This window comes from Hibiscus syriacus, unplaced genomic scaffold, assembly GCF_006381635.1.
Source record: "Hibiscus syriacus cultivar Baekdansim isolate YM2019G1 unplaced genomic scaffold, ASM638163v2 tig00110940_pilon, whole genome shotgun sequence".
In the NCBI taxonomy this organism is placed as follows: domain Eukaryota; kingdom Viridiplantae; phylum Streptophyta; class Magnoliopsida; order Malvales; family Malvaceae; genus Hibiscus; species Hibiscus syriacus.
Window position 1 is genome coordinate 2,939,041 of NW_024062923.1, and position 17,587 is coordinate 2,956,627.

General features: G+C 28.9%; 1 protein-coding gene and 2 pseudogenes across 1 annotated transcript; 1 reads left to right on the forward strand and 2 right to left on the reverse strand.

Annotated features, from left to right (window-relative positions):
• Positions 1 to 11: 11 nt before the first annotated feature.
• On the reverse strand, positions 12 to 1,780 carry LOC120147634 (annotated as a pseudogene).
• A 2,161-nt stretch (positions 1,781 to 3,941) lies between these two features.
• LOC120147636 (ribulose-phosphate 3-epimerase, cytoplasmic isoform-like) lies at positions 3,942 to 6,258 on the reverse strand. Its single transcript, XM_039160954.1, has 8 exons — positions 5,991 to 6,258; positions 5,884 to 5,888; positions 5,308 to 5,370; positions 5,106 to 5,212; positions 4,901 to 4,998; positions 4,618 to 4,710; positions 4,494 to 4,535; positions 3,942 to 4,185 (listed from the first exon to the last, which is right to left on the reverse strand). The coding sequence occupies exons 1-8, from the start codon at positions 6,096 to 6,098 to the stop codon at positions 4,033 to 4,035; spliced, it is 669 nt and encodes a 222-aa protein (XP_039016885.1). The 5' UTR covers positions 6,099 to 6,258; the 3' UTR covers positions 3,942 to 4,032.
• Positions 6,259 to 11,713: 5,455 nt separating this feature from the next.
• LOC120147635 lies at positions 11,714 to 14,286 on the forward strand (annotated as a pseudogene).
• The last annotated feature ends 3,301 nt before the right edge of the window (positions 14,287 to 17,587 follow it).

Sequence of the window (17,587 nt, forward strand, 5' to 3'; positions counted from 1 at the left end):
AATCCTTATATTAAAAGCGATTTATATGGGACAATGATCATCTCTGCCCTTGGCCAAAACTACATTACATATTTTCAAACAGCGTAGTAACTCACAAATGGGAAACAAAACTCCAGAGGCAAATCCAACTAAGGTTGTTTGCCACACTCAAAAACTTGTCTAACACTCAATAGTTACATATTTACTACGATGCCGGAATATCAAAAGTAAACGTAGTTTTAAAGAATAACAACATTTATGCCGTCAGCTTCTGTGAAGCGGTGAGAGCATTAACATGCTGGAGATGTAATGCAGCCAAAAGACCATGCCATGCATCTGCCGGTGTACCGGAGACCTGAAAGTTGAGAAGCTTCTTTTGCCTACTGTAATAATCCTCCACTGACTTGGCCTATGTACATCAAAACAATTAGTTGGATAGTAAAAGTTAACTACATTCGATCCAGATTTCAAGAATCTAATAGTTCATCACATTCACACATGCATATCACTAATCAAAGAGAGAGAAAAAAAGACTAAAAAATAGCATGCTGCAGACCAATGGATGTTTTCCAACAATGAATATTATTACCTGCTCTGAGTATGCCTTGACATTTTTCTTCCAGGGACTTCCTACATCTTTGGAATTGCCTATGTGAAGAAACTCACTTTCTGAACTTTTCAACATATATTCTTCAGTGCATTTAAAGTTCACAACCAGATCAATATCAGTAATTTGATCGAGAATCTCCTGCAAGAAAAATAAAACAAGTGAACAAGCATTTCAAAGGAACATTAAACAAAAAAAGGGGGTTCATTCAGCTTCAAAAACTTAGAACCAAAAGGAGATTGATTATCCTAAACTTGAATAGGATTAATATATAAACATGGAGAAACTATAGCTGCAATTTGCAAACACCATCATAATCATAGACGACTTACAGCTTGGATCCTGGTTCGAGGAATCCCATCAAGAATGAAACCATTTTCACCTCCATAGTAACCTTCTTCAAGTCTCTTAGATAACAAAGCAAAAATTACATCCTCTTGCACAAGCTTCCTTCATTCACAGCATTTGCAATCTAAACCCAAATGGCACCAACAATTAGCGTTCTTCACCATATTATATATAAAACAAAGTTATTTAATCAGACAATTAATTAACAAATTTATTTGATATCTTTTACACTTAAAAAACAAATCTTCTCCAATATTACAGGAACCTCTAAAGCACAAAAGAACAATCCAAAACTCAAAGAGAACTCTAAAATTAGCCTTCTTTATAAACAAAGAAAATACCCAACTTTAAAGAAGATCGAAATTTATTCACAAAGGAAAAAGATATATATAGACCTGTTTGTAAAGAGAAGAGCGGGGATTAAGCTCTTGTCTAACAAGGGTACCCATTGAAATATGTGGAACTTCTAGAAGCTTCGACAGCCTCTCAGCAAAAGCATGTCGTTTAACCCCAGGCTCCCCAATAAGCACCCACTGTACTCCCCTGTCTGTCGCCAACCCATCCACGTCAATCTTCGGCTGAGATGAACGCGGGTCCCGGTGAGCTTGTTCGTAGTCGTAGTATTCATCGTCGTAGGGGATCTCCAAAGCGGCGGCAGATCCGAAGGATCGGATCCGATGTCGGAGAGGATTAACGATTTTGGAAACAGCGGCGGTGGCAACTCGGAGCTTTGGGAGGCAAGCCATTGCCATGGTGGCTTTAGGTTTTTAGGTAAAAGAAAAAAAAAGGAAAACGTTGGAGAGGGGTAACGAAAGAGCAGAGGATCTTTTTCCTGAGATGGGAAAGAGACAAATGCCACTGTTGGAAGAGAAAATTACTGCCGTAGCATTGACAGATGCCGACGTTTTATTTGTTGATTGAATGATTGGAAAAAATCATTTGGTTGTGTTTTGCGAGGCGTGAAAACGATGTGTTGTAACCGCACGGTTTGAAATGGTTGAAGGTTTAGACGGTGACACGTGGATTCGTTGCAAGAGAACAGCTTTCTAGAAGAATAACACTGGAATCAATCTCGAATAATTTTAGAATCTAAACTGAAAAAGCTCGGATATAATTACAGTAACTTAAGGGTGTAATGAGACCAATTAAAAGAAATTTTAATTCCTAAATAACATGATGAAGCGTAAGTATATAATATTTAATTTTTTAAGATTAAATTTGATGATGATTAAGATGATGTTTATTTATTATTATATTGATTTTCTCTAATTTAGATCATCAGATTAGATTTGAATAAACGTTTTGCATTTAGAGATAGTTTTCTATGATATTTTATTTTAATTTATGATTGTCAATAGTCTTTTAATAGTTTAGTTTCATGTTGTAGTCCGACTGTCGATGCAGTTATATTTATTTGTATTTATATCAAATGATTAGTTTATTATATTTGTTGTTACATCGATTTATTTTAATTTATGATTTTCAATAGTCTTTTAATAGTTTAGTTTCATGTTGTAGTCCGTTTGTCGATGCAATTATATTTATTTGTATTTATGTCAAATGATTAGTTTATTATATTTGTTATATCGAAATATTCTAATTCTTTATTTAGTTAGTTTATGGTTGGTTATAAATTTCATTATAATTTTAGATTTTTCTAATAAATTAACCGCTTTTATTTATATCAGAAAAAATATGTAAAATAAAAACAAAAAAATCGATTTAACATTTTCATAACTTTTACAGTATATGTGTTCCTTTTGGGTTAGGATTTAGTAAAATATTATTTTTCTATTATTTTTAAATATATTAAACAACATCATAGTTCATAAATATGTGTAAAGTTTACTTATACTTATAAATTAAAAAAACATATTTATAAATGGTATTGAATGATTGTTAAGTTTATATTAGATGACGATGGACAAAATATAATATTGAATCTATCTATTTTTTTATTTTAAATAGATAATTACAATTAATTTATTAAATAAATAAAATAATATTCATAATATTGAAATAGAAAAGCTAACAAGTCTAAAATAGATTAATATAGAACCTAACAACTAATTATATCACAACTCAAGTATTAGGGGTGATTACATGTACCTATTAATATCAAAATAAGTCCGAAACCAAAATAAAATTAAATAATCAAATAAACGCTAATGAAAGAGACCATAACAAATCCCTACAAAAAAAAAGAAGAAATGTACTATAAAATACCCAATAAAATATTTATCATTTTCATAAAAATAATGAACGATTTTTTTAAATAAATTAACATACGAAACTTAAATATTCAAAAACAAAGCTAAAGAGATGAAAAAAAAAAAGCAAAGCAATGAAATCTTATAAAAAAGTCAACAAACATTTTGAAAAAAAAGCATATGAAATATTATATAAAAAATTCGATGACAATCAACTCTTTTACCACCCTTCTAAATAACTCTAAATTTATTATATAATTAAGGTGATGAAAATGGAATATTATTCTCTTTTAAGATACCAAATTCGAGTGACTATATTAGAAGTATATCTTAAATAAGTTCACGCATATATGCATATGCAGGTATTAGTAATTCGACTAAGAGTTTAATCTTTCGACAAATTGAATTTTATTTATTTGAAGTAATTTCATTTCATTTTATAATATCAAAGTTGATGGCTTTATTAATCCCACTGCTTCTAATTTACATATAACATAACCGATTTCTTCACTAAAATATTTTCTAAACATTCAAATACAATAATAATAAAATAAGATATATATACATATGCACACCAAATTCTTGAAGTTGAGAAAATAAAATTCAAGATATAATATTCCATTTCCCACTTGCCCAATTTCTAGGAAAATTGATAAGTAAACTATAAGAAAACAGCATCAAACAATAAAATAAAGCTTTAGGCTCTTCAGCCTCTTTCTCGGTTATTTACAAATATTTTAGTTTATTTATTTTATTTATATTTAATGTATTTATCAATATATAAATTTTATATACTATAATTGAATTAGATTCTGATATTTTACTATAAAATTTTAAAATTAAATTTTGAAAACCCACAAATGCTTTATCTTGCATACGTGAAAATGTTTAGTTCTGATGATTTTCCGAAACACTTTTCCGCATAAGGGATATAAGTGCAGCTGGCTCTGGAGCTCCAAATACTGAACTCCCAGCAACGATGCAATTAGCTCCTGCTGAAGCCGCCATATCGATAGTTGAAGGCCCTAAGCCACCATCGACCTGCAAAACAAAACCGGGGGAGCTTTAACAGTTGGTCGTTTCAGCTAAGTTACTCAAACTCGAGTGTGCCAGATATGAGTTTCATCAACATATTTGGATGATCCTTAGAGGATCATATCTCCATACCTACGTTCATATATATGTTGGATATCAATACTTCAACTACAATGAAGGGTCGTTGCAAAATAACATTGTGGTAATGAAAGAAGGTGATGTTCCTAAGAATATGTAGTTTCGAATACATATTCGTTGCTGAAATTCAGAAACGATCAAGTTATAGAATATTACGAGGTAATAACTTTAATTACCTCTATATCGAGTGATCGGCACTTCTTTCTTAGGGCACGCACCTTCAAAGCAATTACAAAAATGACATTCAAATAAAATCTAGAAAGTCTGAAATGGAACTGAACAATGAGAATCATATGAAACCTTATCCATCATTTCTGGAATGAACTTTTGTCCACCAAATACCGGTTCTACAGTCATCACGAGAACCATTTCCACAGGATTTTCGCTGTCAATCTAATAGATAATCACCCACCGAAGAGAAAAATTCAATCACATTGTCATAAATATTTGCTTTTTTCTTCAAAAAAAATCCACCAGTATAACAGTGATCAAAGAATTGGACTGAAATCCATTAAATTCCAAGAACTAGCTAAAACAAACAATTCAAAATCCAAATAATCACAGAAAGGGAAGGCATTCATACCAGAGGATAAACCTCCTCAATTGGTGTTCCAGGCTTTAACACCACACCAGGCCGCATGCCTTTTGACTTGATTCTTACTATAAGTTCTTGCCAGTTTTCCGCAAAAGCCAATAAAACATTTTTGCATAAGAAATGAGGAATAAAACAGGTAGATAAGGCAGGAAGTAAAGCAAAAATGAAAGCGGAAGACCGGATCACAGCCCACCTTTGGATACTTCAACATGAAAAGTGAAACCAGATGCACCAGCTTTACCCATAGGTTCAACATAATCAATCGGATTAGTGACCATAAGGTGGCAATCCAGATATGCCCTGTAGGAAAAGCAGAATCCTTGATCTATTTAGTGTTGTCAACTTGCCAATAATATTAATAAGCCAAAATACTGCCAGGGCATAACGAATGTTACTTTGTGTGCTTCCTTAAGCTCTCAATGACAGGAGCACCAATGGTTAGATTCGGTACAAAGTGCCTGTATATCAATATGACAATCAACAAGTAATCATCGACAAGTATTCAATAAGATAAACAGATAGAGCTTGGCTAAACATGACTGCAAATCTAAATAACTACAGCAAATTATAACGAACACAGATTAAAAAACATGAATTTACATACATATTGCAAAAATCAATCCAATTTCACAAGCTAATATAACAATGTGGATTAGTCATTAAAAGCACAAAAATTTACTCAAGTTAAACAATTAGGATTAGTCATTCTTTTCCAATGTTTCAAATAACTTCCCAAGATATTAACAATTAAGGATACATAGTCCCTCAATTTCCTGACATATAATCATATCCTCAGCCCAAGTACAGAATTCATAAAAGAAATTGCATGGCAGCCATTGGTTCTGATTACTTAAAAGTGTCTCCTTTAATTAGCTAAAAAAATATATTAAAGAAAAAGTTGAGAAGAGTGAGAAAGAGAAAGAACCAAAACCCTAAAAGGACAGAATTTTATCAAAAGCAATGAAACATACCCATCCTGCAGAAGAAAACCCAGAACCCAAAAAGAGTTAGATTTTTTGAAAATACATTTTCTTCTAATTCATTATCCATTAAAAGAGAAAAGTTAGAAGCTTTTTACCATGATATCCATATGAAGCCAATCAGCTCCACAGTCAAGCATGAACTTTGCCTCTGATAAGTTAGAAAAATCAGATGAAAGCATGGATGGTGCAATTTTCACGCCCATCTTTGGAACCCGGCCCGATTTTGGTCTTCTTCTTTTTCGGGTTTGCAGATGTTTTCGGCCGGTTTTCTGAAGAAATGGTGAACCTCTGGTTAAGGTGGGAGAATTTCGTTGTGGTTGGGGACCTTTTTTTGGGTCAGAGACTCAGAATAGCTGGGGACTTCGGTAGATAGATTTGTCTGAAGGCATAAACGGCACCGTTAATTCCCCAAATTTTTTTTGTACCTATTGAAATTTGTTTTATTAAGTATTGCACATATTATCAAGGCTTTCATTCTCTTACAATTTTTTTTGTTTTGATAGGAAGAAAAGTAAATTTGGGGTATTGTGCATAAGAAGGAAAGCAAAAATAATGGAAGATGAACATAAAGCTACAAAATTATGAAGAAATATATTACAAATCTTTGATATAAAATTTAAAGATAAAAGAAAAGTTAATAATGGATCGCTTATTAAATATAAGGTTTTTTTATATTTATTGAAAGTAATATGCTCCCAATATCTTGTATATCATTAATGATTTAAATATTTTATTTTTGTTTGTCTTTCTTGTTTCAAGGTTTTACATGAATTAATTCGGATCGATCTGTATTGCACACCTGATTTTAGTGGGTCTGCATGAATTTTGTGCATATACAATGACTCAAACTCAATATTTTACTTAAGTGATATCAAACTACTTATCACTTGAACCAATACCTATATCGATTTAAATATTGATTGATTAATAGTGTAGATATATGATAATGTTTATGAATTTGAGAGGCTTAAACACCCAGACAGAGACATTGGAGACAAGAAAAACATATTCCTTTTAGTGCACACAACTAGTCTTTTCTTTGTTCTTAACGAAAGGCATTGGCAACTTTGATGGGTTCCCTTCTTTTGGAATTTGGAATTTCTTGCTAATTGGACCCCTCCACGCACTTCTACCATTTTTGGAAATTTTGCTTAAAGTTTGTGTTAAAATTATATATTGAATTTCACCACTGTATATACAAGTGGAGATCAAACCATCAAAGGGACAGATAATCCAAAAGTCATAATTAGTAGGTAAATTACAAAAGTCGGTAAGAGCGTTTAAATTTAGGATATTTACAGGTTATCACTTGAATTATTCATCATTTTCTATATTTAAAGTTACACATCCTTTCTGCCGACAGATCTTTTTCTCACGCAAACGTGCATAAAAATGATTTTTCCTCTCTTTCCTTTTTCCATTATTAAAACGCTGCTATTTTTTAAAATATTTAATATGAATTCATCAGTATCTTAATTTTAAGATTTATTAAAAAAAACATTACTAAATTTTAATATAAGCGACTAAATCTTAATTTAATAATTACTATAATATAACACATAATATTCGTAAAGAGATTAAAGAAATTAATTGGATAATTAATAAATAAACTTTCAATTTTTTATTCAATTCTTTTGATATTAAATTTAAGTTGCACTCAAGGATTTATCCAGATTATTGTTTGTCCCGCTGATTTACATGTGTTTTGAGGAATGCTCACGTTAGACGTTTAATATACGGTTAAAAAAAAGTAGTATTAATTTTATTATTGGCTAAAAAAAGGTGGTACTTATTTTATTATTATTGTGCATAACAAAACCGGTAAAAATTATCGAAAACATTATTATTTCTATCAGTTTTATTATTATTTGACATTTTACCGGGTAAAATATACCGGTTTTGTTATTGTTGTGCATAACAAAACCGGTAAAAATTACCGAAAACATCATTATTTTAACAAAATCAGTAAAGTGCTACTAGTTTTGTTATTTTTTACCCGTTTTGTTATTGTTGGATATTTTACCGGAAATGTTAAAAAACATTGATGTTTTAGGTAGAAATAATAATGTTTTAGGTAATTTTTATCAGTTTTGTTATACTCATGAATAACAAAACTGGTAAAAATAACATTTTTAATGATAAAATTAGTAAACACGTATTATACAAAATAATTTTAATTTTTTAGTTTGTAAGTTGCCACAATATAACTAATGAAAAAGGGACACGATATTTCTATTTCGATATTAGCTTTATAATAATAAAATAAAAAAATAAAAAAAATTATATATAATTGCAATATAATTTTAAAAAATAATCATAATGAAGTGATGAAAAATAATCATAATTACAATATAACTATAAACATTAAATATAATAAAATAATATTATTTATTAACAAAATAATTTTTTAAATATCAGAATAATTTATTTAATATTATTTATGTCAATATTATTATTAAAATATTATATCTATAATTTTATAAATAAAAAATTATGATTATTATATTTTATTAAAATAAAATTATTATAAATTATATTTATTATTTATTATAATAAGAATAATATATCATTAATTATATTATAATGAGAGAATAGTTAAACATATGCGTCGATACATTTTGCTAAAAGTATCGAAATATATGTTACATCGAAACCGATAATTATAATATAATAGGTAAATTTACAATGTAACTGGTATACAACAATAATAAAACCGATAAAAATTACCGAAAACATCATTATTTTAACAAAACCGGTAAAGCGCTATCGATTTTGTTATTTTTACCGGTTTTGTTATTGTTTGGCATTTTACCAGAAATGTTAAAAAACATTGATGTTTTAGGTAGAAATAATAATGTTTTAGGTAATTTTTACTGGTTTTGTTATGCCCAACAATAACAAAACCGATAAAAATAGACTTTTTAATGATAAAATTAGTAAACACAAATTATACAAATTAATTTTAATTTTTTAGTTTGTAAGTTATCACAATATAACTAATGAAAAAAAGGACACGTATTTCAATTTCGATATTAGCTTTCTATTAATAAAATAAAAAAAATAAAAAAATTTATATATAATTACAATATAATTTAAAAAAAAATCATAATGAAGTGATGAAAAATAATAATAATTAGAATATAACTATAAACATCAAATACAATAAAATAATATTATTTATTAAAAAAATAATAATATTATTATTTTTAAAATATTAGAATAATTTATTTAATATTATTTATATAATTTATTTAATATTATTTATGTCAATATTATTATTAAAATATTATATCTATAATTTTATAAATAAAAAATTATGATTATTATATTTTATTAAAATAAAATTATTATAAATTATATTTATTATTTATTATAATAATAATAATATATCATTAATTATATTATAATGAGAGAATAGTTAAACATATGTGTAGATACATTTTCTAAAAGTATCGACACATGTTACATCGAAACTGATAATTATAATATAATAGGTAAATTTACAATGTACCGGTATACAACAATAACAAAACCGGTAAAAATTACCAAAAACATCATTATTTTAACAAAACCGGTAAAGCGCTACAGGTTTTGTTATTTTTTTACCGGTTTTGTTATTGTTGGGCATTTTACCGGAAATGTTAAAAAATATTGATGTTTTAGGTAGAAATAATAATATTTTAGGTAATTTTTACCGGTTTTGTTTTGTTATGCCTAACAATAACAAAACATAACAATAACAAAACCAGTAAAAATAGACTTTTTAATAATAAAATTAGTAAACACAAACTATACAAATTAATTTTAATTTTTTAGTTTGTAAGTTGCCACAATCTAACTAATGAAAAAATAACAAAATATTTCTATTTCGATATTAGCTTTCTAATAAAAAAATAAAAAAATTATATATAATTACAATATAATTTTAAAAAATAATCATAATAAAGCGATGAAAAAAAATCATAATTACAATATAATTACAAACATCAAATACAATAAAATAATATTATTTATTAACAAAATAATAATATTATTTTGTTAAATATTATAATAATTTTTTTAATATTATTTATGTCAATATTTTTATTAAAATATTATATCTATAATTTTATAAATAAAAAATTATAATTATTATATTTTATTAAAATAAAATTATTATAAATTATATTTATTATTTATTATAATAAGAATAATATATCATTAATTATATTATAATAAGAGAATAATTAAACATATGTGTCGATACATTTTCTAAAAGTATCGACACATATGTTACATCGAAACTGATAATTATAATGTAATAGGTAAATTTACAATGTAACTGGTATAAATATACCGGTTTTATAAGATAATATGTTAACATAATGTATCGAAACAAATTTAAAAAGTGTCGATACATTTTGTCCATAATGAATGCCAAACGAGGTGCACGCATAAAGTGTCGATACATTTATTAAAAGTATCAATCCCAAAAACATCGAAACCGATAATTACAATGTAATAGGTAAATTTACAATGTACCCGGTAGAAATATATCAGTTTTATGAGAAAATAGGTCTATATAATATATCGACACATTTATGTTTGTGTCGATACTTTTTTCCATAATGAATGGCCAACAAGGTGCACGCCTAAAGTGTCGATACATTTAAAATTGTATCGATCCCAAAAACATCGAAACCGATGATTATAATGTAATAGGTAAATTTACAATATTACCGGTATAAATATACCGGTTTAGTTAGAAAATAGGTCAATATAAGTGCTACCTATTACATTATATAAACGCTACCTAATATGTTATTGTACTTTATAATATTTTCGGTTAAATACCTATTTTATTATATAAGCGCTACCTAATATGTTATTGTACTTGATAATATTTCCGGTTAAATACCTATTTTATTATATAAGTGCTACCTAATATGTTATTGTACTTGATAATATTTCCGGTTAAATACCTATTTTATTATATAAGCGATACCTATTACATTATATAAGCGTTACCTAATATATTATTGTACTTGATAATATTTCAGGTTAAATACATATTTTATTATATAAGCGTTACCTATTAATTATATAAACGCTACTTAATATGATATTATACTTAAAAATATTTTCGGTTAAATGAATAACCAATGTAAATTTTAATGTTGAAGGTACAAGTAGCTAAGAGATAATGGGGATTAATTGGCCACTCGTTGGATCACAAAGCAACACTCAATTCCAGCTTTAGGTTTCAACAAAACACCATTAATTATTGAGTAAACCTCGTGAGTTTTGCATCTGTGAATGGGAGCCACATTTGCAATGAACTAACAAATTTATATTACCTCGCTTCCAAAAATTATATTAGATTTCTAAAATTGATTGAATTAATTATAATATGTTTGGTTATATAAGTAATAACAAAAGAAATATTTTAATTATTATATAAGATTTTTTTTAAACTTATTAATTGATTTAGTGATAAAAAAGAATATTATTATTATTTAATTAAAATTATCTTTTTTTAATCTTTTAATTCTAAGATTTCGTCTTGACTAATTTGAATCGACCCGTTGATATCCTTATTTTTTTTCTAATCTTGAGTACATCATAATTATGTTTTTTTTCTTAACTTTAATTACCATAGTTAAATAAAAAGATACATTTTAGAATTCTCATCCAATTTAATTGTCTTACTTTATGCAAGATTTTTTAAATATAAAAAACTATTTCATGCATTGCTTTGCTTATGGTTATTGTTGTCTTCAAGGGGCGTTCCCATTTTCTGCTCGTTTAGGATAACGCCAATAAAACGCTCTATTCTCTTTCTCTCTCCCATTTGTTCCTTTGGGTGTTGCAGTCTCCATACACTGAAAAGGAAGGAAAGTCTTTATATTTTTTTTCTCTGCTTCTCTATGTTTTTCTGAGTTGCTGATGTTGATGAGATATTAAAAATATCCTAAAGGTGAAAATAAAGAGAGAGATGGGTTCATGTGCATCGGTGCATAAGAGCTCTCAAGAGTCAGCCATGAAAGTTAACTCTCTTTTGGGTCTAAAACAGACAATCTCATCATCCCACCTTCATCTGCTAAGGAGAAACCCGATGCTGCCAATGGTGATTCCACTCCCAAATCCCAGTCTTTCTCTACTTCCAAAATTTTATGTAGATTGATTATAGTTTCATATAAAACCATTGTTGAATCTAGTTTCCTTGGTTATGAGGCAAAGGGGATCTTTTTTTTTATTCCAATCTTCAATGGCATTTCCCTCTATTTCTTTTTGTAGATGATGCTTTGCTTTGATGACATGCGATGTTAAATGGATGCAAAGTTTTTTTTTGCTATCAGTATGCCGATCTTGATATCAAGTGATCTACTTATTTTTTTCAGTGTCTGCCATAGATGTATGCCTCATGATTGGTTTTTGACTTTGTTGATTATAAGATAAATATGGTGCCTTTTCATTTTTTTTCTTTGTTCAAATTTCTGTTTTTTCTTAGCTTAAGTTTTAGGATTCTCTTCTCTTTCTCAGATTACTTAGACCCTTTCTTTGACTTCACTTCTCCCTCTCCATGGTAGTAGTTTTACTTCTAATTTGTTTACTAATTAATTTATTTAGGATTAGAGTTCAGCTCTTGACAATTTGTCTGATTTTTTAAGGTACTCATCTTTCTGAGGGCCCATTTTCTTTTCATTTTTCCATATTTTCAGCAGTCATCATGTGGTAGATTTAGCTGCCCTTGGTGAAAAGCTGGTCAATGGATGGACCACTGGTTAAGGAAGAGCAAATGGTTAAGCAAGCTTTTTTTATGGATGTAAAAATACTCACAAGATAGACATTTTTGTGTTTACGTTGTTGTGGTCCTTACTCTACCTATATGTAGAATTTGTGTTCAATTCAATGCCGTTGGCTGGCTATGCATCACAGTGCTACTGGTATTGATGCTAATGTCACTTAAATATCGTAGTGATTACATTCTTCTGAACGCAAACAATTTCGGTTTATATTGTTGTGGTCCATTACTATATGTCCAATTTATGTTCAATTCAATACAGTTGGCTTGTGTATCAAAGGACTACTGAAATTGATGTTAATGCCACTTAAGTATAGTGGAGATGACATTCTTCTGTCCAGGAATCATTTTTCTGAAGTGTGTCTGGTTGTCTCTTATATCATGTACCATTGCTGTCGATTTTGATCATCTTGACAGTGGGAAAATGAAGTTCATTTATGTAGAAATGAACTGCTGGTATGTTTTTAATATCAAATTGAGGTCGTTTGGAGGACTTGGATGCTGCGGTTCTCAAAATTTTTGTTTTTGTCGTCTGTTTTCCCTAGATGTTGAATCTCTTCTTTTACAAGATTGGAAATAGTAATGCTCTACATCATGTTGGTGCAGTTTTATCTAATTTCTAGATATATTCTATGATGCCAATGCTTAACATTGATTTTTCGTTTTTGCAGGTAGTAAAGATGAAACTTTTTTTGATTCCCGAGCATACCTAGATTCGGATTGTGATGACGATTTCTTCAGTGTCAATGGTGGTAAGGATGTTAGAAATATTCGAATTAATTCGTATAGCAAGCATATATAATTTCGATATCTGTTCCTTTATTTTCTTCTGTTTCCTACTGCACTTATTTTTATGCTTATACAACTCTTGTTCCTTGGGTGTTTAATGAGTAAAAGATCGACATCTCTGTTTACTACTGCTGGAATATCACTGTGCTATCTCAATTTTCATTTTTGTCTTCTTTTTTTTTTCAGAAATTGGTTTCTAGTTAACATGTTTTTTTTGATCTTTTATTGTCTGATCCAAATGTTGTACATCTGTGAGAAGATTTCACTCCATCTCGTGGTAATACCCCCGTTCATCATAATAGCTTCTCTGCTGGGGCACCTAGAATTTACAAGGCCACTGAGGAAGGATCTCCCGGTTCAGCTTCGGAAATATCCCCAGGAAAGAAAAAGAAGTTGGTCGATCTATTCCGTGACAACGTTAAAGAAGATCATGATGTCAACGAGCTGAATACCTCGATCAACCAGGACACTGCCAATGGAAAGCTCGAAGTCAAACCAACAATCCAAGACATACTGCCTCCGAAATCTGCCGATTGCACCCCTCGTGTCTCTCGAGCTAACTCCCGGTGCAGTAGTGAAAGGACCGCGAATGGAGATAACCTTATGTTTAAGGAGAAACCTCTTAGGTCCACGCACCGTTGCCTTCCTAGCTTGGTTTCGTGCGGTAGCTTTAATGAGAGGAAGAAGAAAATGAACCCTGCAATAGATGTAAATTATAAGCCTTAATTCCCATCGATATCCTGGCACTTAGGTTGAAGAAGCCTGGAACTCGAGTCCCACAGATCGTGCTCGCAAGATAACTTCAAAATTTTGTTGGATTTAACCAAGTGTTGGAGGATCATAGTTACATATTGGATTTTCAGATTCAAGGCAATGTAAAAAGCGTTACAGCAAATACATGACTTATGAAAATATTATATATACATATGTTAGTAACTTCTGTTTAAAAGTCTGAATTGTGGTTTTACAGGCTTTCAGCTTCTATGATATTTCTCAGTTTAGAATATTTTTGCTTCTGGAAAAAGACCCCATTGATGAACAGATCACCATCTCAGCTTTGTTTAAACTCCCAAGTTTTTATGACCGTTTTAATTGTAATTAACCCTTTTCACCATTGGTAACTCTTTTCACCATTGGTACTTCTAGTAATAGACTGATACACCATTCGTTATATTATGTTGCAATCGTGATAAACTCTATGGTTGAAAAGGGTTCTAATTAGTTTTTTTTGGGCAACGGTTTCCGAATACTCTTCAGAGTGTATTTGGATGGGGTATGTGAGATTGTCGGGGGAATATTTTTTTCTGGAATGTGATTCTCCCGTTTAGATTGCAAAGATTCTCAACCCCCGATAATAAGTCATTCTAAACAGTAGCATTTTGGGGGCTTATTATCGGAAATGTGATTCCCCCAATCCCTTAGGTATTGTTACATTTTCGGCGTTTTGGACTAAAATACCCTTAACATAATTTTTTTTCTTTTAAAATTATATTTCTCCTGTCGTTGAATAAAAAAAATTCTGCGAAGTTTAAATTACAAATTTATCCTTAAACTATTTTAGATTTACAAAAAAAATCATAATTAAAATTTTATATGAAGTTCAGATGTTAAAATAAAGTTAAATCCTTTCATAAAACCTATTTATCTTTTAAATTTTATAAAAAAAATTATATAAATTTTATGAATTTAAAATTTTTAAAATCTATATAAATTAATTATAGTAAAATTATATATTTTCACTGATGTTACATTCCAATATTTTCATTTGAATATTTAGAATTCAACTTGTTAAAAAATAAACATATAAAAAGAACAATTTGGTAAAATATACATTCTAATAATCTTTTATTCTTTTAATCAAACAATGTAATCTTACATTCCTGTTAAACGAATCAAACACAACAATATAATATTCCCAGTAATGTGTTAGGTAATGTTACATTCCAACAATCCTATTCCCAGAGATAATGTTACATTCCATCAACCAAATGCATCCTAAAGGTTACACAGTGTAGTCGAGCTCGGAAGCAAAACGGCGTTCGAAAACTGCAACCCGGGAACATCATTGGACACCAAGAACACAGGCAACGATGTCATGAAACTCAAAACGGTGGGCGCCCGTTACTTTGGTTGTGGAACATTAGGCCATTGCGACCAGGGCATAAAGATCTTATTCTTTTCCCATATTTCTTATGTTTTCGCCATGTTATTCACTTTTCTGCTTTATTTTTTGTTTTCAAAAGGGAAAGACTTGAGAACATTATGTTATAAAAGCATTGATCAAGGTATGTGAAACGATGCTTCATTTTTATTTTTTTGTATAATTATAATTAACGTGATAATATATAATTAATGAAATTATTTTTTATTTATCATTTTTCAAAGAAAAAAAAGGACCGATGGCCAGAAAAAATGGTTTTTAAGTTCCCAAGTGGTCACAAAATTTGTTTTATTGTCTGATTTTAACATTGTTAATGAATATAATGTTTTTTTCCGTAAAAAAACATTAATCAATTAAAATTCAACACATCCGAAATCTAAATTTAAGATAAAAAGAAAGAGAAAAAGAGAGAAAACAAAGATAGTTATCCCAGTTTAAGGTTAAAGAAAACCGTAAAAAAATATTAGAAAAAAATTAAAATTTATATTACGTTCAATAAAAAATATTAAGATTTTTTTAATATTTTCGATTTTTATATTTCTTTAACCTAAACTAAGTTACCGTTACTTAGACATTTCCCAACAACAGTGGCCGGCGTATCCACTAAAAGATGAACTTATAGTTAAATTTGATAATTAATCGCACATCCCAAGAAATTTGATTCATTCTTAATCACATTACATTGCATGGGATTAATTCTTATTAATAAATGCTAAAATAATAATATATCTTAAATTTTTTTAAAATTAAATTTAAAAATTAAAAATATATTATTAAAAGAATATCTTTAAAACTATTAACATAAACTTCAAAACAGAAAAGATAGGGGGGTAAAATAATACTGAGGTGACGTTTGGTTCGTTGGAATCTCTTTGAATTAGGAGGAATTAGAACTCAATTCCACCACTTTTTCATGTTTGGTTCAAGTTTTCAAAGGGAATTGGAATCCAATTACATCAAGGGAGGGAAAGTAAATTTCATCCATAACATGATTAAATTGAAATCCTTTGGAGGAGGTAATTTGAAATTTAACCATACTATCCTCATCAATCTTTTGATATTTAAGTCAGATTTTTTTTAAGTTTGATATTCATGTCGGTCCGGGTCGGTTTTTATTTTAAAATTTTGAGATAGGGTCGGATTTTTTTAGAAAAAAATTTGGGGTCGGGTCGGGGTTTTTTAAGTGTGATATTCGGGTCGGGTTCGGGTTTAGGTGAAAAATGCCCGACCCAAAAAAAATATAATTTTACCTTATATATTTATGAATAATTACAATAATACCCCTCTATATATAATTTTTTTCAATTAAGTCACTGTTTCTATATATAATTTTTTTCAATTAAGTCACTGTTTTTATTGAATAAAAATAATTTTTTTATTATTTCGGATCGGGTCGGGTCAGGTTTCTAATTCATATATTCCGGTCGGGTCGGGTGAAACTTTATTTTGGTCGGGTCGGGTCTCGGGTAGAGATTCCCTTGTTCTCGGGTCGGGTCGGGTGGTTAGGATGATTTTAACTTATGATGTTTATTAGTATGATTTTTATAATATATTGAAATGAATAATCAATCAATAAAATGAAAATTTAATATTTTTTTAATTTTTATAATATATTGCTATATGTAAGTTATAAAATAAACTAAAATTAAGCAAAAAAAATAAGAAGACAATTTTGTCATTTTACATTACTGAAATCAAATTTGTATGACTTGTCTACGAACCAAACATAATATGAAATTAGATTCTAATTAAATTTAGTGCTAACCAAACAGGTTTCAGATTCAAATTCCAATTCCTTCACAAATTCTAATTTTTTCATAAACATTCCAGCGAACCAAACGTCACCTAAAGATTTTTTTTTTTAAAATTCAATCATTTTTTTAAAATCTAAAAAATTGCAGTTTTTATTTTTCTTTTTACACTGCGAGAGAAACAGAAAATGGAGGAAGCGGCGCGCA

Coding starts and splice junctions, on each gene's coding strand:
- LOC120147636 (XM_039160954.1), bottom strand. CDS start 6,098: ATGGGCGTGAAAATTGCACCATCCATGCTTTCATCTGATTTTTCTAAC. Junction 4,999..5,105: donor TCATGTTGAAGTATCCAAAG/GTGGGCTGTGAT, acceptor TGGCTTTTGCGG/AAAACTGGCAAGAACTTATA. Junction 4,536..4,617: donor TTCCAGAAATGATGGATAAG/GTTTCATATGAT, acceptor ATTGCTTTGAAG/GTGCGTGCCCTAAGAAAGAA.